Source organism: Maylandia zebra, linkage group LG5, assembly GCF_041146795.1.
Source record: "Maylandia zebra isolate NMK-2024a linkage group LG5, Mzebra_GT3a, whole genome shotgun sequence".
In the NCBI taxonomy this organism is placed as follows: Eukaryota; Metazoa; Chordata; class Actinopteri; order Cichliformes; family Cichlidae; genus Maylandia; species Maylandia zebra.
The window spans coordinates 36378553-36402889 of record NC_135171.1 but is presented as its reverse complement, the minus strand read 5'-3'; the positions used below and the strand labels follow the sequence as shown (position 1 = coordinate 36402889).

Genomic DNA, 24337 nt, shown 5'->3' with positions numbered 1-24337 from the left:
AGGAATCTTCGCTCATTTACTTAACACCGCTTCCCCACCGCCGGGAAAGCAAACACGCTCCTGAAGCTGCAGAGTGCGAGAAGAGAGATCGATGCGAGTCAGTGTCTACAGAAAGCTGTCACCTAGAGACCCTCGATTTAAAGCGTCCGCTTTTTCTTCCTCCTCATCTCAGGAGCGTGTTGTCACTGATTTCCTGGGACACTTGGGGGAAAGACCTGCGGGCTCTCTCCTGGGCATGGAGAGGCTCTGATCGGTAATCGGATTTTTCCTGCATATGCCTTATTCTGAATTATGGTAAGTTTGATATACCTTGTTTACTGTCTTTTATTTATCTATTTATTTATTTATACAATAAGGCATCATATCATTACATATATCACTTCATGGATTTACTGATTTAAACCAAACAATCCGCAGAGTTTGATGCTCATCTGTTTCGCTGCGAATTTTTATGTATTTCCTGATACTTCCAAGTCTGACTGAGAGCTTTTGAGATAAATATTACAGAAAGCATAATTTGTCCCGTTAAGAGAGTTTTTCTTCCCCCCCCCCCCCCCCCCCCCCCTTTTTTTTTCAAACCGTATCAGTGAAAAGTGTATACTAAAGTAAATTTACGGCATAATATTTCAGCTACACTATTATATTTTTTTTTTCCTCGTTTGGCTATTTTAAAATTATAATAATTATTATTATGATTACACAATTAGGGTAATATAATGACGGTATTATTGGTATTGTTAAAATGTTTGTTTTTATATATTGTTTTATAATTTGATTTTTAAAAATAAGACAGCCCAAATGTAATGTATAATTATAGGAATCTTCAAAGCCGTGATACAAACAGTACTTGGCACCATTCCTATTTGTGTAGGGACAAATGTTTTCTAAAGCGGAAAAATTCCGCGCCATATACAAGTAAAACTGGTTAGTTTTGTTTTTGTTTGTTTGTTTGTTTGTTTCAGGGTATTTTAAAAATCCTATGGGCTGAGAATAGTACATTCTGATTAAGCATTTAACTATAATTCTTAAAAATAATTCCCAGCAGTAGAAAATCACCATCAGCAAAACGGTTATTTTGTGTCTTGTCAAGCCATTAAAAAAACTGGGGCAGAAGTGTGTGAGGTGCCTTCTCTTTAGATTGAGCTCCTTTTGTTTTTCTTGGTGGGCTTTGAGTCCGTGGACTAATTTTTGCTCGGGCCTATAAGTACAGAAGATTACACCCAAATCACTGCCACCCGTGTAGCAGCCACGCAATGACCCTCAATGAGTAAATTAGGGGAGCCTCCCCGTTAGCGTTTTTCAAAGACTGGTATTCATATTTGTCAAGGACTCCTTCATTGCTCCAGACTAGAAAACTCGCTCTACTGTTTTGCCAGTCATTCAAATTACTTTTAAACATTTCTATCGGTTACAGGGTTGGAAGAGTAATGAGTAATGGGGTCCTCTGGTTTTAGCATTTACATAGTAAATGTATTGACGTGAAAAAATTCTGACATTGCATTGTCTTGGATTTCTAGTAGACTTTTGCCATGATATATAGATAAAACATATATATATATTAATTAGGAAATATTTTTAAAAATGTACATTTAAACTTTAATAAGTTAAACAATTACATGTTTGTTTGCAGAGATCTTTTTTTAATATAAGTGGGACATGAAAATATGTTCCTTATATACCAGCACTCTGAATTTTATAAAGCCCTAGTTGGCATATCTCTCGCCTGCCACTTACTCTCAGTTGTCTCTGTTCCAAAGCGGGAGTCTTACTTTAGATAGTTGGTGTGTGAAATTCAGATCCCCAACCGTCCATACGTTCGAATCTCCTGCTACCTCTATTTCAATCTCCATAAATATCCAGGGGTCTGATGGAGGCGACAGGGATGCTGGCTCAAACCACATTCACAACGTTTGTGCTCGAGCATGTTTGATTTAACACTGTGGTGTGTCTCCTAATAACATTAGGCCCCATTTCTGGATTTCTTCTCTATAGCTGACCCGAGCCCCTCACAGTCTTTCTCCCTCTGCCTCTTTCTCTTCTCCCTGTTTCCTCAGACTTCATGGTTCTTATTACTAGCTCTAATAAATTGTGAATAAGCAGGAACCCAAAAAGTCCCGAGTTGTAGAGAATTCCCCATCCTGAACTGAAGGCACCCCCTCTTAAGAAAACACAAATTAATTCCAAACCCCTCTGTAGCCAAACGTTTCTGGAATGATAAATATTTTCATAGGAAGCTCTGCTCTTCCTGACTTTATCGGCACCGATTTTATGATATTTCTTCACAGCTGTGCAGCTCTTGATGTCTTATGGCTTCTGTTTGTCCCTTTCTCCTCAGCCTCTCTCTTCTCTCTCTCACTCTCACTGGGAGTCAAGCAGCTTTAATGACATGAATTTAAGGCTACAGCAGTGTTAGAACCAGACTTCTCTGTGTCATTGCAAAGCTTTCTAATTTGCTGCCCTAAAATGAGTGCGTTTGTATTTGGCGCAGAACCAAATATTTTTTTTAGCCGTTTAGTCAGCTTATTATCAAACTCTTAGACACACAACTTGACATCTTCTCGTTGTGCTTCATTAAGTGTGGCGTACAGACCAAATTTGTCCACATAGTGGCATGTTGTCTTTGTCTAAATTCTCTAATATTGCACTTGGTGTTTGTCAAGGTCACAAGTATTTCCTAGGCAGTAGTTTATCCTGTCTTTTTAACAGTCACAGGGACACAATAGTCAAGTGATACAGCCAGTTTAATCCTGACTTACAAACAAGCACACAAGGTCAAAGTCATAACGGCTGCATTTATGTGACCAGTGTACGTCAGTGTGATTGCTTGTTTTTGCTCTGTCTTTTTATTTTAAATATACTGGTTTTTTTGTTTTTTTAAATGTAGTTTATATTCTTTGCTCATAACCCGAGAAGCCTGCAACCAATCAGGTAAAATGTTAAGGAAATAAGGAAAAGTTTAAATGTCCCAAAACAACTCAACAGCAAGTTTTTTGTTGTTGTTTTTTTGGGGGGAGGGGGATTAATGTTTAGATTTTATATTAGATTTTTTTTACTAGACTTCTTTATTTATAGTCTCACAACATAAAAGCTGACAGTCGAACATCATTTAGATAATAATTTTAAATTATTAAAAACTGCACATTACTGTCAATGTGTTTGGTTTAGCAAAAAGTCAGGGCAGAAAACGTGTTTCTGTTACTTCTTGAACCACTCCAAAGTTATGAGGCCTCCTTCTTAATGCCTCCTGCTTTCCTGCCATTCTCTCCCCCATATTTAATTCCCTTAAGGCCCAGAAAGCTCCCGGCGAGTCCTTGTGGTGATGTGTGTGTAGGTCTGGGTATGTGTAATAAACTCTGGGCTGTCAGCAGACAACAGCTGTCTTTCTGGCTATCTCCTTATCTCATCTTGAATAGTGAAGCCACACACATTGCAACAAAACCTACTGTGACCATTTTTTTCTTGGGGCGGGGGGTTAATGTGTGAGCACTTTCCAAAAGAGAATTTAATATTTCTTGGTTTTCAGTAGAATATTTTTTTTTAGGTGTAGGAATTTCTTTTTTTTTCAGCATTACTTTTTCCTCATATAATATAATGTTTTGGGGGTTTGCTTGTTTTTTTTGTTTGTTTGGGGGGTTTTTTTACAATTTTTCCATCTGTTAGTCTAAGTCACCCATCCATCCACCTATTTTCTTCCACTTATTCAATTCAGGCTCGCAAGGGACTGGAGCCTATCCCAGCTGCCACAGTATGAGGTTGCCAGTCTGTCACTGAGTTTGAATTCATATTTGATAATGTCTTATTTTTTCTGGCATTCTTATCTCCATTTTTGTTTCTTGCTTTCTTCGTCTCTCTCAGACACACACTTGCACAGTAAATTTACCAGTAAAGAAGTAATTGGACCTCGGTCTGTCCGTAGCACCTTTGAGATTCAGCTACTGCTGAGTTCTGTCTGGCCAGCTGTTAGCGGCTAAGGCAGCCACTTGCCATCATGTGCTAAGGAGACGATCGAGGGTAAACCTAATGACTAATAAAGCAGCAAGTCTGAGAGTGTGTGTACTTTAGTGTGTGTCTATGAGTTCATTAGAGAAGGCAGGAGCACTCATGCAGTCAGGCGTGTGTCACTTTTAAATTCATGAGCGCATGCACAGCCGCCCTCCCATCACCAGACCAGATGTTTTTTTACCTGGGAGCCAGACCACCATCTGACTGGGGTCAGCCCAGTTCTCCAACCCACACCCACTCCTCTAGGCTGCTGGGAGGTCTGCCAGCTGTCCCCCTCTCTGACCCCTGTCCCGGGGCACTTGTTTTGGCGTAGGTGGTCCTTCTTGGGTTTGGCAATATTACAGGGGGAAATTTTAAGGGATATTATAAGTGTTGTCCCTTGAACACAGGGAGGGAATCGAGTTTGCAAAGAAACAAATGCAAGCTGAAATGAGCAGAAATGTAGAACGGAGGAAAGAGCGCGTGTTTGAGAAATCGGGATAAAGGTGGCAGTAGTGTCGAATAAAAAAGCTTTGATTACCAAGAGACGGAGTGGGCTGCTGACATTCAAGCAGTGCTGTTGTTGGAGTTAGTCAAGTGAAAAAGACAGAACACCAAGTCTTGAAGGTAAAGTTACAGAGTGTACACAGAGTTGACAACAGGTTCACTGCTGCCAGAGGTTAATTGAAGCCGCTTGCAGAATCACTTCTGTTTCCTTCAAAGGAGTTCCCTGTCTATATCAGTTTTAAATGAACATACTTGAATAGCGTCACCATTCAGTTGTATTCGTTTGTGTCTGTTTTGTTATCTCAAGAAAAAAAGGAGACAGAAAAAAGCTGAGCTAATCAATAGAGTCTTTATTTTAATCATTTGTGTTTGTAAGATGAGATAAAACTTTATGTCTTAAAGTGGTTACGGAAGTTAAGGTTTTTTTGTTGATATTGTAAATATTGTAGATAAGTTGGGGTAAGAAGGGAGGGATTGGGGAGTGACAGGACCATTTCTACTGCAACACGTGGAACTATCTTGCGCACGTGTCTTTGTTTTTTGTAGTGTTAGCAAATATCAAACTTTGTATGGAGTCAACAAAAACATTTCTGTATGGTTTTTCCAAGTGTTACAATTAAACCGTTGCTGATGGAGTGTTTTTTGTGAGTAGCCATTGCTTTAATCATGTAGTTATAGCAATAACAGTCAGCGGTAGCAAATCACATATAGAAAATGAGCATAAAAATGGGGTGCTAAAGTAATTTACTAATATTTTAATATCCATGTTTTCTTCCAATGAAACAATAACACTATGTTACAGCTTATCTCTTTTGAAAATTGGAAACTTGGACAAAAAAAACATATGTAAATGTAAATTATGAGACAAAGCAAGCAATTCAAAGATGTGCATATTTTAGAACATTTAGTGCACATGTTTACTTAGGAAAATAATCAGCGGACATAATTGATAAAGAAAATAAGTGCCAGACCAGGCTCAGTCCCTGGATGGAAAGTTGCAGATTTGCATGAAGTTTGCGCTCTGTTTACTGAAAGATTTTCCAGCATTACTGGACTTTTTGCAGGCTCTGAAAGGGCTTTTTATCATCATAATACCAAAAGAAAAAAAACATCATGAAAATGTCAGGAAAAACAACAGTGTTTTCCCACATGTGTACTAAATCATCTTGTGTTCATTTAGATTTGGAACTGTTGGCTTTGTTTTTACTTGTGGATGGATGTAGGGTTTTTTTTAAATTATTAAATATACAAAAAAAGTTCTGAACATAAATATCCATATATTTTCCTGTTTTCTGTAGTCTGTTGAACTCTGAGTTGTGTGCCGAAAATGTTTAAACGGGGCAGTGGTTGGCAGATGGCATCAAGTTCCTCCCCAAAACATTGACATAAATCCAAATAGTGGGACCTTGTTCAATGTCTTTTATCAGCAGCTGAGAGAGAGGTTTGTGTGCAACAGCGAAACAGCCCCCCAAATTCCCCCAGGCACTTATGTGGACTGTACAAATTGAGGGCTCCAGGTGGGGTTCCATATGGCATGACCAGAGACCACCAAATTACCTTTTCAAACTTATGATTGAAAACCAATAATAAAGGTCAGACCATCCGTGGGTCACCTCAGGCTGTAACCAGACTCTTACTATAAAGTCATATCAAGACTCAGAGAGCCAGACATATGCAAACATATTTACACTGTCAACACCAGGCAGACACTGGTTACCTAAATGTCTGACAAATGTAAATAAGATAGGGAACACACCCTGCATTGGAAATTGCCACCAGCTACAGCATCTGGTGAGGTCACCTAGTTAAAATACCAAACTTTACTAGTAGGTTTTTTTTTTTGCTTGTTTGTTTTTTGTTGATTTTTGTCCAGATGTGATAACATGTCATAGAAACCAGTTTCTTGAACATGACAACACCTTAATAACCGAACCTAGTTTATTATGTACAGGTATAAGTTGGCTTAGTGTGAGTCAAATCTGTGGCTTTACTTAATAAAAGGTAAATCTGCATAAACAGATGTTTTCCTTTTATTTTCCCAAATGACATTCCAACCTAAAGCACAATACACTCCACAAAGGCTAGAATTTGATACCCGTGAAATAAGCCGAGGTCTAGCAGAACTCTGAGACCCAGGTGAAGCTGGTGAGACAGACCTTGTGGCCTCGCAGCCCCCTGTAGCATTGCTGGGTTTGTTTTAGCTTCGGTTTCAGTTCTTGGCCTTCCACATCTCTGTTGAGCGCCGCTCATCTTCCCTCCGGTGTCCTGTAGTTCCCATGGCCTTGGCCGCCCTCATCCCAGGCCTCAACCTGAACCAGGAAGTGCCTTGGCTTTCATACAGTTTTTGTGTTTGCGTGTACATGCATGTGTGTGTCTGTGTGGGTGTATGTATACAGGACTGTTACAACTAAAGTCAAGAGGACTCTGAACAGACGTTGCTTTTTGTTTTACTCCCTGGAAAATACTAGGAAATGCAAAGCACAACAGAACTTCCCTTATTTTTCTTCTGCACTGCAGTATCAGTGTCATCATACTGAGCTTCACAGTCTGCCTGTGATAAGGGTCAGATTAGGCTGCAAGGACTTAAACAAAGGTTACTGATTACATCTAAACTGCAAAGCCTGATTTTTAGATTTCAAATTGAGATGAAAATAATTCAGATACAATTTTATGCTTTTAAGCTGTGGTTGTAACATATTTACTTGGAAAAAAAAAAGTTTGTAATAGAAGGAAAAGAAATAACCTGCATTCGCATGTATGTATGTTTAAGGTAAGGTCAATACTATAGACCTACAAATGGATCTAGTAAGTCCTTGTGGCTGAGAGTGCGCTATTTGTAAGTAATGCATTTTGCCTGTGATTTTGTGAAGCCACTAACGGTAAATCTTTAACTTCTGCCACTTCAGTCTTCTTTCTCGGTCATATCTCTGCTGCTCTGAAACCTAGTTTCTCTTATAATTCATCACTGTCATCTGTCTCTGTCAATGTGTTGTCAGTGAGGTTGGAGGTCAGGCAGTTAGCTACAGCTTTGCCAGATTGCAATGGCCTAAGGCAAAAAGAGAGAGGGGGAGACAAAAAGAGCATATAATATTAATAAAATGTTCAGGTTATTGCAAATGTAGTCATATATTTACAAAGGAACAAGATTGTGCGGAACAAAGACAGGCAACCATAGCATTTAGTCACGCTTTTCTTCACTGCTCTGACATCTACTTGGCTACTGGGACAATACGCACACATACATCAACATTTTAGCAGAGTTCATTCTTCAGAAATTGTTTTCAGCAACATTTGGGAACATGGCTGCAGGATTTTTTTCCTGTTTGTCCTGATGTCAGGCGATAAGACTTGGCAGGCAGTTTGTGTTTTACTTCTTTACAAAGAAGTAGGATGCACTGTAACTCTACTTCCACAGCAAACTTGTAAAGACATTTCTTAGTGCATCCTCTCAAAACTATTACCACAGAATCAGTATCATTGCACGCTCCAAAATCAAGATTTCCCTTCATTTTGATCTGATATGTGTAACACAGATAGCATTTTGACATTTTCCCAGCATTGTAGTAGGAGTTCTGTTGGGCAGACTGACCTCATTCAACTTCCTCCTTTGACTTATTTATATGTGCAGATTTTGTCTAACCATCAGCCCACTTTACAGAATCCTTTTTTCTTATTTTTATTGCTTTTGTCAATTAGGTAGGACCTATCAATTGTACATCTTCTAATCAACTCTCATATCACATTACTCTGATATATCCAATTATCTGTAAATTGACAGGAAAATCAAAAAGGCCATATCGATCTGGTTGTGGTTAATTGAGTGATTTCAGAATGATTTCACTATCCAATAAAGCAATATGTTATCGTATTTCTCATATTAATTTGCAGCATTCAATTCAGTTTTATTTATACAGCTCCAAATCACAACAACAATCGCCTCAAGGTGCTTTATATTGTGAGGTAGACCCTAAAAAAACCTTCAATTTACTCAAGAGAAGCAAGTAAATTAAAGAGCTACTGTAGCTCAAGGGAAAAATATCTTGCAAAATTTTTCCTCTCCTCATGTCATTATTTTGTCATGCCATCGTGTTTACTCACATCAGCTCTATTGTCCCACCATGTCAGCCAACAGACATGAGAAATTCTGTTTAACAGCTTTCTGTTGAAAACCCTATCCACCCCCACTGGTTTGTGAACTATTCCCTATGTAGCAACACACAATTTGCATGGCACAGGTGTCAGGCAGGAGAGTAAGTCTGAAAGGTTAAAGCAAGCTACTTTGCAAAAAAACCACAACCTTAGAAACAGTTGTACCTGGTTTCTGTAACTCCTCATTTGATTTTCAGATCCCTTATTTGACTGTCTGAAGTCACTGTGACAATGGCTTCACATCAATGCTACATTTAGCTTAATCTCTCTCCCTGAGTCTTTGTTTTCTTTAAACCTGTTCACCTTTTCAACTGTTTGCATGAATAAAATATTTTTTTCTGCTTGTTTTGCTTCAACAGGGCTTGAAGCATGTCAGTAACCTGCATGACTATGTCCTGATGGTATGTATTCACTATTGTTTCCACAGGATAGTTGACGACTGAAAGAAACCTGACAAACACTAGTGTGAGAGGATAAAGAGGTTTAAGCTCTCTCTCTACAGGAGCAGGTAAGAGAGCCAGACTACAAAGGCATGCAGTCTGCCTGAGAAATTACTGAGAGGTTTGTTACATAGTGAATAAACATCTTATGATAACTATTTATATGTTTATAACCATTTCTTTGAGTGACATTGTCTTTTTCTTGGTTGATCTCATGTTTTTTTTTTTCTAACTTTTTTCTAAATTGTGTCCACTCTTGCTTCATTTCACAGGGCTTCTTATTATCTAATCCAAGGACATTACACATCCTCAGGTATTCTTTTAATGACATTTGCCACTAAAATTAAAAGTGAACTAAGATTAGAACTTTTTGATAAAGCTTGTAGTTAGGACTGGATCAGGTGACTCTGAACTTTCCCATAGTTATGTTGCATAGGAGTATTTCTCCTTCTCTCCTCTTTTCATTCTACTTGTTTATTCACCACTTTGTAAATAATCATTAGTTATTATTAAACTCTCTTTGAGCCTGGTTCTGGCTGAAGTTTTGTCCTGATAGAATGGAGTTTTTCCTTCACACTGTTACCAAGTGCTTGCTCATGAAGGATCATCCGATTGTTGTGGTTTTCTCTTTCTATTTTTGTGATGTCTTTACCTTATTATATAAAGCGTGCGTATGATCAAATGAACTGTAGACATGGGTTTCAGACTCTTCAAAATACCAGTTCACACAGCTCCGGCTGTGAGCACAGAAGATCAAGCCATCTTATGTTTGCAAGAGGCAGCCAATCAAAAGAAAGCTTGTTTAAAGGGGCCTACACTAAAAGGAAATCGGAGCAAAAATAGCTTGTTTTAGCCCCGTGGATAAACTGAGGATCTGAACTGTTTAAGACAAATAAGGATTATTTTTGTCTATGGGTTAAGCTAAGCTATGCTGGTAAAGTACAAAAATTTAAATTTGCGATTCCGGAAATTGCTATAGCTCACCTTTCCTTTCATTTAACTTTTTTATTTTGATTTGTTTAAGTTTTTAAGCTTTTAATAACAGACGAAGCAAAGAGACCAAAACAAAAAAAACAATGCGTATCTTTCAATTTTATCAAAGATTCCTGGCATCCACCCATTCTTCCCCTTTCTAACATGACAAAAACAGAGAAGTCAAACTCTCTAACAAAAGCTTCCTCTTTCCAGGATCATTGTCATGGCAGCATATGGACAGACTCAGTACAGCCCTGCGCTCCAACCTGCAGGACCATACGCATCGTACACGCACCACACACAGGGCTACAGCATGCCATCTTACAGTAAGTACAAACAAACATGGTTTTATGAATATACAAGGCAATGACATTCTAAAACAGTGACTTGAGGTGGACACTAGGGGAACAAACATTTTGTAATGTACACAACAAACCAGGGCATTGTGCTACGAAGATAAATTGCCATTTTACTTACACCAATAAGCCACAGCATTAAAACAATATTTTGTGGGTCTTTCTCATTCAAGTCAAAACAGCTGCGATTAGTCAGGGCATATACACTAGCTCTCTGGCTGCGTCTTGTGATGTTTGGGGCTGAGTGGAACAGTTTGTTCTAGGCATCCCGCAGATTGGTTGATTTGACTAGGATTTGGAAGGATCAGGGGCCAAATGATTACTTTTGGGTCTTTGATTCGTCCGTAGAGCTGTTTCTGTGGAGTTTTTTGCAGGTCGTGAGGTGCATTGTTCTAGCCTGCTGCCTTTGAAGGGGTGAACATGTGTCGAAGTGGGTGGCATGTAGCAAACTAACATCCAGGAAGGCCAGAACCACAGGCTTACCAGCAGAACACTGCGTTATAACAAGCTGATCACGTCACTTGTCACTTGTTTTAGCATTATGGTTAATCTAGGCTCTGTTCAGGAAAATGGATTTCAAGAGATGGACCAATCTAGACACTCAAATGTCAAACCTTGATAGTCAACCTCATTGTGTTCTGTAGGTTTAATTATCTCAACTGATTACCATGAATTAGACCAAACCGTTTTCTGATTTCAACATCGAAACTCTAGTAATAGCGTGTTTGGTATAATTGATAATGAAAATAACTTCCAGCATTGTTGGTTAGTCTTGCCCTGAATGCAACATTAATTTTCTGTTTTTTAATGTTATTTTAGATATTAAAACTGAGGATGGCCTAAGTCACTCACCAGGACAGACAGGACTACTGGGCTACTCCAACTTCAGCAGTACTCCATCAAGTCAAAGTCTCTACAGCTACTCTCATACACATGGTTAGTCTGAAACACTGTATGTACTGAAACTAAGGACACGCTACCGCACACAACAAAGCACAGACCTTTTATAAGGCATCTCTGATATTGCGTTACTGGATGGAGCATCCATACTCGCCGTCATCCCTAGCTCCTCTCCTCTCTCTGCCACACCTGTTCTCCATTAGCTGCGGTCTGGACTCCTGGCGTCAAAAGTCTCCCCACCCCTCCTCTTTTTCATGGGGTCAGGCCCCTTTTCTCCACTCAGACCAACAACACAGCATGCAAACGCTTGTGTCAGTTTCTCTGGAGAGGGAGTCAAAAAAAACATGTAGATGATAGGAAGAGAAAATGAGAGGATAGAGGAAAAATATGAATTGTAGAGATAACAAAAACTAGGCAGAGGGTCTTGTTGGCAGTCAAATGATTTGACTAAGATGTAGAACTCGTGAGTCTGTTCAGCGCTATGCCCGTGCAGGTCTGTGTGTGTTTGTGATTGAGTGTGTGTGTCTGTGCTGTACACATTCCTCAGTCGTCCGGCGCCCAAAGCATGACTTGCTCAGTGCGACTTTATGGCTTTGAAACCAGCGTGAAATTGACCTTGTGTGTGAGAGGGGAGAGGTTAAGGGGCATTTTACGGAGGGTTGAATGGGTTTAATATTGCAGACAGAGCATGAGCTTTTTCCACTGAATGAAAGAGACAAGGAGAAGATGAAACAATTTCGGGCAATAAACCGATGAGTGGACGTGCTTTTAAAATGCTGTTATTTTGCATTGAATATTTTTCAGAATAACAACCCAGTACTTTCTGAATCTTACTGCCTTTCTTCTTCTTGTGTCTATAAGGTTGGATACCAAATGACTACTCACTAGCAAGGATAATTACCTTGTGTTATTCTCACTTCAACAAAATCAGACACCACACAGACTTTGTACAAGGTTAAAAGCCATCTAATGTTGGGAACTTGCATTGTCACAAGCATTTCTAAGTTCATGGCTGCAGTTAAAATGAGCACTAAACTGTCATGTTGTGAATAAGCAGAGTTCATTGTTTGTGAATAACTATAGTTTACTCTATTGCCAAAATAGTCATGGTGATAGATCCTTTTCCTTTCAGTTAGTTAACGGACTAACTCAGCGGTCCCCAACCCCCGGGCCTCGGACCGGTACCGGTCCGTGAGTCGTTTGGTATCGGGCCGCGAGAGTTGAGGCTCAGGTGTGAAATGTATGGTTTTCAGGGTTTTTATCGGTTTTCAGCGTTATTTTGTTATTGTTTTTATCGTTAACTCGGTTTTCCTGGGTCTTTTCACGTGTGTTATGAATAAATCTTCTTTTTTTTCGGTACCGGTACTAGTTTTATTTTGTTGTATTTATCCGCGACACCTTAAAGGCCGGTCCGTGAAAATATTGTCGGGCATAAACCGGTCCGTGGCGCAAAAAAGGTTGGGGACCGCTGGACTAACTGACTGATGACTGAGTAGTTGTTTCCACAGCTTTTTAATTTACCCTAATCTTCCTCTTCGAAGAAGAATCGCTAGTCTTTTACACGGTTAAGTTTGTGCTCTGCTTAAAATCCAATGTTATCCAATATGAATGTCATGCTTTATCTTTCTCCACTCACCCACTGACTCCAGATCAATTGCTTGTCAGCTCTTTACAGACAAGTTAAATCTTTTTTTCCATATAACTTTCTTTTAGGAGAATATTCAGATGTGAGGCATTACACAGGAATGTAAATATTCTTGTAAACACACTTTTGATGAAGCCTCTCAGAAACTGCAAAGCCTTTAGTGACTGTGCTTTGTTAGATCACCCTTGAACCAACAAACAGTTTTTAACATAGTGTACTTAAAGCTTGAAGGACACTGTTTCCAAACAAAATACAGTTGTTTGAATATTTGTATGCATAAATCATTAACTGAAAACTTCAAACGGTAATAAACTGCCACAACAACCAAATGTTTGTAGGATTTCAGAATGTTTCCATGCCATCCATTATACTGCACACAATACGCAAGCTACACACACACACACACACACACACACACACACACACACACACACACACACACACACACACACACACACACACACACACACACACACACACACACACACACACACACACACCACAAAGAGCCTTCAGAAAAACTTACTGTACACTGTGTGTACAACTCAAACCAAATGGGGGCTATGGGAGCTTTTTGTGTTTACTCCAGAGACGTCCTATATTTTTCCTTTAGTCACTCTAAAGGCTGTTGTGTTATTTGAGACCATTTCATTGTGATTCTTCCACTGAGTCATTATTCTACTGTTTGTCATGCACTGTGTCATGGTGAAGAAGGAGCAATGATCTTATGAAACAATGAAGGGTAAACATAAGGTAATTACATATAGGAAGCTAGGAAGCGAGCAGTGTCTGTTAATTAACTTCCAAACTATCCCATGGAATTACTTATTGCTTAAAACCACCCATTCAATAAACAGTACAGGTGGAAATAAAACAAATAGTAGGCATGTCATTTGATCTGTTTTTCATATGAATGCAGATGGCAATAGACACAATCATCTATAACAAGCTGCATAACAAGAAACGGCTTTTAGTTTCTCTAAAACGGGAACATTAAAAGGTCGAACTGCTTTTAAAAATGTTCTTTCTTTTACTTTACAGTTACTACAACTGTCCTGTAACTCAGCTGGTTTAGCAAAGACTGCAAAATTTGTCAACTGTCATCTTCTTCGGTTCATAACATGCATAACTGTCTGTTTGTAAATTCTGAAAATGTAACTGTTTTACATGAAGTTGTTAGGAAATAGTATCCCCATTTTAAGGAACCACACACAACATACTTTTTTTTTCACAGTTAGTAGAAGTTCATTTGATCCTCTTTGGCTAATAGCCAGCATTATTGCATTTTTTTATTTATTTATTTTTTTTGGGGGGGGGGGTTAATTTAATTTGCTTTTTTTTAAAGCTACATCAAGATAATGGTTAAACTAAAGGGATGGAATGAAAATTAGAAATATATCCAGTTCTGTGGGTGAAGGTGATAGAATTACAGGAGAAGTAGTTAATCAGACAAACAAACAGTATGCACATACCTGACAGGAAGATGCGAGGTGAGACGGCATTAATGTGGGGCAAAATCGCTCGGAGGGAGACATTCTTGCCTTGGCTTGATTAGATTCGAAGATTCCCAGAGCAGCAGGAGCAGCAGACTTTCCCACCTGTATTGTCATGTCCATAATAAATCACACTCTAACCTTCTACAGCACTTAGCTGTCAAAGAGGAGTCAAAGTTTACTGCTCAGTACTTCCTCTACTCAGATCACAAATCAGATTGGATCTTGCGAAATTATATATGAAGCGGATTCAACAATACTAGATGGAGCAAAGTCAAATATCCCTCCAGTTTGAAATTGTATCTTTTTTTTTTTTTTTAATCCTTTATGAGTGATTTATACCTTAAAGCTAACCCTTGTCTGTGCATCATTCCTTAGGTAGTGGAATCTCCTCTGGAATTTTTCAAGGCACCCATGCAATATCAAGTTCAACCCCTTTCAACCCTGCACAACAAGTGAGTATCTAAGTTCTTACTAGCAACACGTGAACAAAATGTTTCTTTGTATATAGTTATTTGCAGAAATAAAAGGGGAACTCTAAAAGTCCTGTAATCGGTTATCAACTGATGTTTGACGTCACTGACTAATATTCTTGTCTGTGTTGGCAGGAGTTTTCAGCGTATTCAAGCTACAGTCAGAGTCAATACTCGCCGTATTATAACTCACATCACTACAACAGCCCCTACCTAACCAGTAGCAACATTAGCCCTGCTGCGATCACTGCTCCATTAGCCTATCAGCACCCAGAACACCCAATTATGTTGCCCAATCACAGCCCAGAGTCACATACAGGTAAAAACTGTATTTTGTTTTATTTCTAAGCTTTTTTTAAGAATATATGAGTCATTTAATCACTTTAATTATACTATGTGTCATTTTTTTAAATCATTGTGACATTAAGAAAAAGAATACAAAAACTGAAATCTTTAAAATTTTACTTGCCTGATGATTCTGAAAACCATGTAGTTTCCCCTTTGAACATACAAATTGTTGTTTGTGACCAGTTTAAAAAAAAAAAAAAAAAAAAAGTAAGAAAAAAATATTTCTGTCTTTTAGGAGAGTACCACCCACCACCCAGCCCCCCCACACCAGGTAAAGAGGAGGGGGTCCCAACACGAAGGGGTTCAGATGGCAAGTTAAGAGGAAGAAAAAGAGCCAGTGACCCCGCTCCACCTTTGGACTCTGATATTGAGGTAAACCCATGGTCACACATTGTTGGAAATTATCAGCATTTCTCTCCAATATTTATCTTTCTCTCTCACACACACTCACAAACTGTCATGTGGTTAACATTACATATCTGTTATTTCACTGCAGCGAGTGTTTATCTGGGATCTGGATGAAACCATCATTATTTTCCATTCGCTCCTCACGGGAACTTTCTCGACACGATTTGGCAAGGTATGGCGATATGACCATTCTTGTTGTCATTTACCGTAAGGAGTATGTACTGAAGCTATATTCACACCCAATTCCAGCGATAAGGCTGGTGGACACATGATCCTAACAACAAACGCGTAACCCTGTTTTCTCTCAGCAATCAAGTGCTTATTTAACTTAGTGGTCAACAGTTTGGCTGCCTGAGACAAGTGACCTTTGGGTCTCATCCCTGAGCATTTTCACACGCTGGCTGTTTTTCCTTTCTGCCCTCCTGTTTCTTTTCATAATGCAGCAGGGCTGTTTAGCTACCCCGACAACCTGCCGCGTGATTGACAGCCAGCGGGACCTTTACATAACAGACAGGCAGCTGACGAGGGGCGGACAGTGGTGCATTTCTTGTTTTTGGCCGGGGATCTGTGTTTTGAATTCTCACGGTCCCCCTGTGGGTTGACACAAGGCTGATGGGAGTTTGAGAGCAGCGTTTCTGATGGGCCAGGGATCTGTTGTTTCTTTTTCTTTCTCTTCTGCCACGGTGAGGGGGTGAAGAGAGAAAGAGCAGAAGGGCCAAGAAAAGAGAAGGAGCAAGTTAGACTGTGTGGATGTGTTGAAATGTGACTCATGTGCCAGAAATTCCTGATTCCTCCCACCACCCAAACACCCCACTGTTGGATCTAGGGAAACTCGGGACAGATTCTGACATCAAAACTAAGACAAGCAGTAAAGGAACTGAATGAATGACAGTGGAAAAACAAATGAATAGACTAATATTGAGATGGCTCAGAAGCTAGAAATATTTTGTTGTTGTTGTTCCTACTATGGGAGAAATAATATAATCATTTCTGGAGTTAATTAACTCTGTTTGCATCCTGCTTCTCACCATAAGCCTCTTCCAACTGGATCAATGTAATTTGCTCTTATTATTAACAAATGCTTGGGCATTTATAAAGTAAAGGTAAGTCTGGGCCCACTCTGAGGAAGACTAATGGGTCTGTTGAAAGAAACCTGTTTTCACTAGCTTGGTGAGCCAGAGGTGAATAGATGTCCACATGAGGAGCTGACCCTTACTCCCAAAACCTTGCTTCCATTATCTCATTTATCATGCAGCACCTCACTCTATTCTCCAGAGTGTGAATTCTCTTCCCAAACCCTGTCTTTTATATCACAAACAAAAGTCCCCTGCAAAGGTGCAAATTTGGGAACCAATTTTTCTTGCATGTTCTTTCCTTTTCTACCAGTTTTCATCTTCATTCCTCTGCTTTGGGGTTAAAAGAAAGAGGCTTTTATTAGATTTTCTGTGTAGTAGTAACCACAGTCTTCAGAGAAGGGTGATTACAGACAATTATTTCAATTATTGGACAAACAAACCTTTCTCAAGCCTTTAACTCCACCCACTTCACCCTTTCTATTCACCTCTTCCTTAGTCCTCGCCCACTGCATTTTCTCCCAGTCACCTGTGTCCTCCCCGTCGCTCCTATTGAACTTATTTTGGCCTTTGTCCTTAATCACCTTTTTTTTAAGCCCTTTTGTGGAGGGAGGTATTTTGTAATTGCTGTGATTTACCCTACTTGTGTCATCAAGTCCATTTTACCAACCTGAGTGAGAACACAGCCCTGCTTGTCATTTCAAATGAACTAATTAAATGATCACCTTTGGCTGACTTTTCCTGGCTTTGCGTGTCTTGCTGCCAAAGAGGAGTTATCAAAACAATGCACCACTCATATGTACACACCTTTTCTTTTTTTCTTTTTTAAAAAAAAAAAAGTTGAACAACATGGATGATTTGTCAGCCAGACTGCTGGCACATTATGATTTATATTTTCTGAATGTGGTAATTCAGAAAATGCTTATTAAAAACTGAATTGAAGTTATTGTAATGCAAAACCTGGTTTTTACTTTGCTTTCTATATGATTGAAAATAACAGAAAATAAAAGGTTTGAGGGAAAAGGTGAAAGACTGACTACATTTCAGCTATTATATCCATTGCATTTAAGGTGCCAGTAGTTAAACGAGTCTACATGTATATGACTGAAAATAAGGGTTTTAATAGTTGCTGACTTCGATTAGTTTGCATTTCTGACCAAAAGCAGCAGCAGAGAACAGTTGGGGAAGCTTGTTGACTGAATTTATGAACGCCAAAACAAATAGCTCAGAATGAAGATGGCAGAGATAACGATAAGCAATAAAGTTTGATTGACAGATAAATATTCACGCCTACCTTCTTCTGGAACCTGTTTATGTCAATCCTTTTACTTAGAGCAGAACAAAGCTTCTATTATGTGTGCATTGACATAATGAAAAGAGCAGTAATGTTAAATAGCTTTAAATGAACAATTTATTCTCTAAATACCAAAGCTTCTAGTCTGAACATAAGCCCAGAATTTTATTTCTATGAACATGCTAACAAAGAGCATAGCCTTTGTTCACATTCACATTCTATTCATGGTGCCAAATCTGTTTATAGTTTTAGTTAAGGATGCCAAAAAGAAAAAATTCTGTTACTGTCCACACTAACTTTTAACAGTTTTCTTCTCTCCATCTTGTGCGAGAATGGCATATACAACATGTGTCAATTTTTCCTGCCTCTGTGTGTATCAGGACTCTTCAAAGGCAGTGTCTCTGGGTTTGTGGATGGAGGAAATGATCTTCAACTTGGCTGACTCAAGGCTTTTCTTCAATGACCTGGAGGTGAGGTTTGAAATTTGTGTGATGAACCGTAACTGTTGAAAAAAGAAACACAATGAAAATTCCAAGACTCAGTGTTGATTAATTAGCGGTGTGCTTTGCTGCACAAAGAAAATTGTGCCAGTGTACTATTTTCATATTTGGCTTACAGTGCACTGGATCTCAATATATTCTAATAATTGTGTGACTTTTTCCAGTAAGCTGGAAAACTGTAGCACTGAAAATTATCCAGCAATGTAAGCTGGCATACAGTTAACCAGAAAACCTTGCCTGCAAGAGCTTAGCGAGCGGTTTGACATTTTGCTGCTTTTTCTTCTTACATAAAGCACGGTGGCACTCATTGAAGAAATCCCTTCACACAATATCTATCTCGTATTTATTCTTTCTGCTGCATTTACAGCATTACCCAAACAATTTACTTTCATGGGGAATTGACAGGACATCAAAAAAAAACTCCCAAAGTTAATACACAACGTCTTAAAATGATGACTCCTTAAAAAAAGAAATAAAAGCCTCTGTTGGTCATTAAAATGCATTTTAGTACCTGCTAGTGACTGAACAACGCATGTGTTTTTCATCCTAAATTCCTTAACCTTGTTCTGACAAAGATGAAAACCTGAAGAGCTGCATAGAAAAAGAGAACAAGTACACTTTGTGCTATAATTATAGGTCTGTGTCTGAGTATCCAAGGGGGAAATTAGTCAAATGGGAGGAGGAACAGTCAAGAAGAGGGAAAGGAGCCAACAAAGCCATTTGCAAACCCAGTTTTTATCCCTCCTTTTGTTGTCAGGACTCAGTAAAGCTCTAAAGCAGTGCCCCATATCAGGCTGACAAAGCCTGTTAAGTCTTAAGGTGCAATTATCTTGTCCTTATCATGTCTGTGGCAACACCAGTGGCTACAACTGCTGCTGTCATGACTCACGTATTGTAAATAGTCGGTGTTACTGTCTGACTAATCAAGTCCATCATTGCCAGTTGAAATTTTAATGGTTTAAAAAAAAAAAAAGATTTCAGTGTGTTCTAGTTTTCTTTATCTCAATTTAACGATACAACTATTGCAGTCTAATCAAAATCAGACTAACTCAGACTTTTGCTTTTTGAGACTTTTAGCATATGTGCAATTTTTTGTATTTTATTCTGCACTTACATTGACATTTTAGGACTTGCAGAGCTGACAGATGAAGGATCCAGTTTGCTTTTGTCCGTATTAAATAATCAAATTTTTGAAATTAAATTATACAAAGGTAATCCGCATTGTACAGTCAGCAGTTACATTTCAGCATGGGTGGATGTCACCTGAGTGGGAGTGGGTTGCAGCCCCTGGGAATATAGTTATGCAGCAATGTAAGGGAGATGAGGTAGCGTCTCCGTCTGGGAAAGGTGATAGGAGAGCCGGTCTGTACTGGGCCGTTGCGTTACAGTTTGGAGTCATACTAGGACTCCATTTTTAAGCATGTGCGTGCTTAAAAACAGAGTATATCACTGAGTGTGCAGAAACCAGAGTGCAAGTTTTTGCTTGATACCTTTGCATGGTGTGTTTTCACTTAGTCTGTGATGACTGACTTGTCCTACTTTTTTTTTTTTTTTTTTTTTTTTTTTTTTAATTTAACATATCAAATCATAATAGCTGTTTTCAAATTTCTTGTTTTACTGCATATTGCTGAAGGTGTTTTGGCTGCAGACACTTGGTTAAGCTACAGTGTGGTTTTGTTCCCTGCAGTCTGGTTGGCTGCATTAACGTCCAACAGAGACAAATATGCAAACCATTGTGCTTGTCGGACAATGAGTGATTCTTAAGAGAATTTCTTTTTTTTTTTAACCAGTGGTTAAATTGTTAGGTGTATTTAAAAAAAAAGTGCAGATTTACTTTACTTCACTATGTGGTTGCGCTAGAATTGCACCACTATGTTGACGACTTTTTTTCCGTGGCGCCTTACTGGCCCATTTCCTGACACCTTATTTCCTCCTTCCTTGTATTTTATTTTAACCCTTTTTTTTTCATATCCATTGTGCTATCATTTCTATAGAGCAGAGACCTGCCTGTAAATGGCTTTACTCTGAAAAGGATCTCGTCATATATCTGCTCTCCTTTTCATTTCCCAGGAATGTGACCAAGTCCATATTGATGACGTGGCATCAGATGACAATGGACAGGACCTGAGGTAAAGTTTCTGCTGTGTTACTGTACTCAAAGCTTAGCTGGGAAACTGACAGTTCTGCTATGGCTTGTGAACCAGACTTGCCCTCTGGGTTTTAGTGGGCAGGAAGAGAAAAGCATGAAGATGAGATGGGGGCTGTGTGCATCTGTGTGTGCTCATGCATGCAAGCATGTGCATGTCTTTTATTTTCCCTACTTCCACAGTCATATAATATGTCAGAGGATTATCCAGTGCTTTCATTTCTCATCAAACTATCTCTTTCATTCCCTCTGTCTCCCTCAGTGCTGGCGTTTTATTGCATAAACTTGTTGAAACACTTTAAGATGCTTTTAGGAATGATTTGAGCGAACCAGTCTGTATTAAAGTACATTTTTGACATATTTATTTTATTGAACTTGGACCTTTTCATTTGAGTATGTTTTTATATTTATTCTAGTCACACTACATGTATATAATATTTTTAGTGACAAATGCTCATTCAATTTTACAGGATTTCTTGGCCCGGACAGTTTCATTTGCACTGGCACATTTCCCTACATTTGATGAAAAGCTCGAGCAATGCTTTCTTTTTCAATGGTTGAATTGCTTTAATAAATTCCTGCAACCCTAAAATATATTAGTGAATATAGCCACTGATTCTTGGAGTACCAATGTCAACAATGATGAACTATTACAATAAGATCTTCAGAAGAATTCAGCTCACGCCTTTATGATTTATATCCTGGCTGTTTTCTTTATTGTGACTCTGCAGCACTTATAACTTTGGGTCGGATGGCTTCCAGAGCCCAGCAGGAGCAGGATCTCTGTGCCTGGGGTCAGGGGTCCACGGAGGGGTGGACTGGATGAGGAAACTAGCTTTCCGATACCGCAGAGTCAAGGAGATCTACAACACATACAAAAATAATGTCGGGGGTAAGTTCTAGTCTCATTTTATACAACATTGCTGTCTATGTGTGACGTGAAAGTTTAGAAATTCTTCCTTCCTTCTTTTATGTGGGGTTTTCGTGCACTTATTAAACACCTAACACTTACAGGAAGTTAGATGATGAGATTATTCTACACAAATGCAAATATTTATCAACTGTAGGACTTTCACCAGTGCCCTTAAAGGCAAAAGAGAAACTAACTGTAAGTGTTACACCTAGTCAGGCTTCAGTGGGTAAAGAGTTAAAGAACTAAATCTTAACATCTAAGAATCAAAAGATGATTGATTTGAAGTCATAAAGTAGGACCTTTTCATTTGAGTTCATTCAAATTCAAATTTTATTTGTCACACACACAACCATACACAGTATGACATGGGGGTGAAATGCTTGTAGCTGTACAATGCCCGACTATTAAATGACAGAAAAAAAGTTTTACAATATTTACAATTTACAGGTTACTACAAAATTTACAAATTAACTTAGGAATTTACAGTAAAGAACGTGCAAATAGCAGAAGAGATTATAAAGATTATGAATATTATTATATTATTATAAATCCTATAATTTATAATTATAGGATTATAGGAAATGTGTGGTGGTGCGTGTGATGATGTGATGTGTTTCATTAGGTTCCTATTTTCTTTCTAGGCATAAACATGCAGTTTGGATATGAAGAAGAGTAAAATACTTGTTTCCAAGATTATCTGTCAAGCTTTTGTTCTTCTTGATGGTCAGGTTTACTGGGCAGCCCCAAGAGAGAAGAGTGGTTACAGTTAAGGAGAGAGATGGAAGTCCTCACTGACCTGTGGCTGACTCAAGCACTCAAAGCTCTGGCTCTCATCAACTCAAGGTCAGTTTATGCTTCCATAGTTTTATTACCACTTAGAGGTGAATTAAATGTTAGCTTTGTTTAATTTGACATTTTCATTTTTTTTCTCAGTTTGTGACAAAATATATTTGTTTGTCATATTTACTGACTTTAGTGCCTGTCTTGCCCTCTTTCAGGCCTAATTGCGTGAATGTGTTGGTGACCACTACTCAGCTCATTCCAGCCCTGTCCAAGGTGTTACTCTATGGTTTAGGTTCAGCCTTCCCCATAGAGAACATATACAGTGCCACCAAGACAGGTGAGAAAACTTCAAGGGAAAGTAGGCAAGGAGATAATATCACAGTTAAGCAAGTGAAAAGGCTGTAATAATAATTTAAACTGTGATTTTTCTCCTTTTCAAAGGCAAAGAAAGTTGTTTTGAGCGTGTCTCTCAGAGGTTTGGTCGGAGAGCAGTCTATGTGGTGATAGGAGATGGAGCTGAAGAGGAGACTGTAGCCAAGAAGGTAAAACTGTCTGGTTTTATTATTACTTTAACGGCTGAAAAATGGGCCACAGCAAATCAGTTAACCTTACACTATGCTTGATTTCTGCAGCTTCTGTGGTATGGGTTTGTTTTTTCATGAAATTGCTGTTTTGAGATTTTCCTAGATTTTTTTTTCTAATGCTTTTCTATAATGTTATCCAGATGTATCTGTGTACTATAGCACCCCTCCAAATGGGACAATACTTCACATATGCTCTTCTTCTGCAGAAACACTGAAAACTTCTGAAAAGATACTATCTTAAGTTTCAATGTTATACTCTATACACGCGTTTGATATGACATTATTTTTGTTTTATCAGAAGAACATGCCATTCTGGAGAGTGTCCTGTAGGGCTGATCTCGAGGCTTTGAGCCACGCACTGGAGCTGGACTACCTCTAGAGGGCGCCATCCATCACATTCTGCTCTTATGCTTGTGTTATGAGAAACTCTGGAGCTTCTGAGTGCACCTTGCAGGTGAAGATTCCCCTGGAGACTGATTAAAAGTCTGTACTGCTATATTGAGCAAGCACTCTGACAGACAATTTTATACCCAAGCCAATGGATTTTGTGGGGATTCTGAAGCAAGGCTGCAGTGTCTGTGATACATAAATATGAAAAAAAGGGCTGGAAACAAAATAAAAGGCCAAAGTGAAATAAGGGACCAAAGCCTCATCGCTAACTCCAGGGAATTATGGTTAATACCGATAATATTAATCATATAAAACAACAAACTTACTTTTTTTTTTTTTTAATTCATCTTGAGTTTATAAATTGTTCCGTTTTCAGGATATTTACATCCTGTTTAGCGATCACAGTGAGTAAAGTTCAGATTGTTGATGACTTTTTCTGCTGTGTCTTTATATTTCTTTTGAGACTTAACACGTTTTTTTACTGGCCATTAATGTTGTAAAGACAAAATTAGAAGCAAGAATTCTGATATTGTGATTTTTAGTAATAAATGTTAAATACCATTCTCTTAAAGGTAGGGGCTATTAAATAGTCTGCATTTCAGCTTTACAGTCTGAGCTATTTACTGGTTCAGTTTTACAATACAGTACGGTAATAGTTTGGGAGCTCTGCATAAAACAATAATCACAGTTAAAGACCAAAAATCTGCTCAAAAAGTTTTGATGAGTTGGCTTGAAGATGCTGTATTATAGGCTGGTGCTTGAATGAATCTTTACCTTTAATTATGGGTTGTATATTGTTTTCTTTACTGTCATTAAGTTCCTAATAACCTGTTTGTAATATAGTTGGACTGGTATGATTGTGCATGTGCCGATTACACTGCCTGTCAGCTTAGCAATGATCTGTATATAATGCTTTGTTGCCAACTTGTTGTGACAGACAGTTGAAGTAGATGAATAAAGATAAATTAATTACACTGAG

The 24337-nt window shown here is 38.6% G+C and overlaps 1 protein-coding gene across 2 annotated transcripts; it reads left to right on the top strand.

The window, feature by feature from the left end:
- eya2 (EYA transcriptional coactivator and phosphatase 2) lies at positions 1 to 24337 on the top strand. Of its 2 annotated transcripts, XM_004547632.5 has the most exons (16): positions 2 to 294; positions 9065 to 9145; positions 9350 to 9390; positions 10266 to 10378; positions 11228 to 11344; positions 14825 to 14901; positions 15055 to 15238; positions 15503 to 15639; positions 15764 to 15847; positions 18423 to 18512; positions 20613 to 20671; positions 21420 to 21580; positions 22330 to 22444; positions 22600 to 22721; positions 22826 to 22926; positions 23267 to 24337. In XM_004547632.5, the coding sequence occupies exons 4-16, from the start codon at positions 10276 to 10278 to the stop codon at positions 23345 to 23347; spliced, it is 1431 nt and encodes a 476-aa protein (XP_004547689.1). In that variant the 5' UTR covers positions 2 to 294; positions 9065 to 9145; positions 9350 to 9390; positions 10266 to 10275; the 3' UTR covers positions 23348 to 24337. The 2 variants fall into 2 exon arrangements, with proteins under 2 accessions (XP_076740416.1, XP_004547689.1); XM_076884301.1 differs by lacking the exon at positions 11228 to 11344 and having other exon boundaries at positions 1 to 294.

Coding starts and splice junctions, on each gene's coding strand:
- eya2 (XM_004547632.5), top strand. CDS start 10,276: ATGGCAGCATATGGACAGACTCAGTACAGCCCTGCGCTCCAACCTGCA. Junction 11,345..14,824: donor CAGCTACTCTCATACACATG/GTTAGTCTGAAA, acceptor ATCATTCCTTAG/GTAGTGGAATCTCCTCTGGA. Junction 22,445..22,599: donor CTGGCTCTCATCAACTCAAG/GTCAGTTTATGC, acceptor GCCCTCTTTCAG/GCCTAATTGCGTGAATGTGT.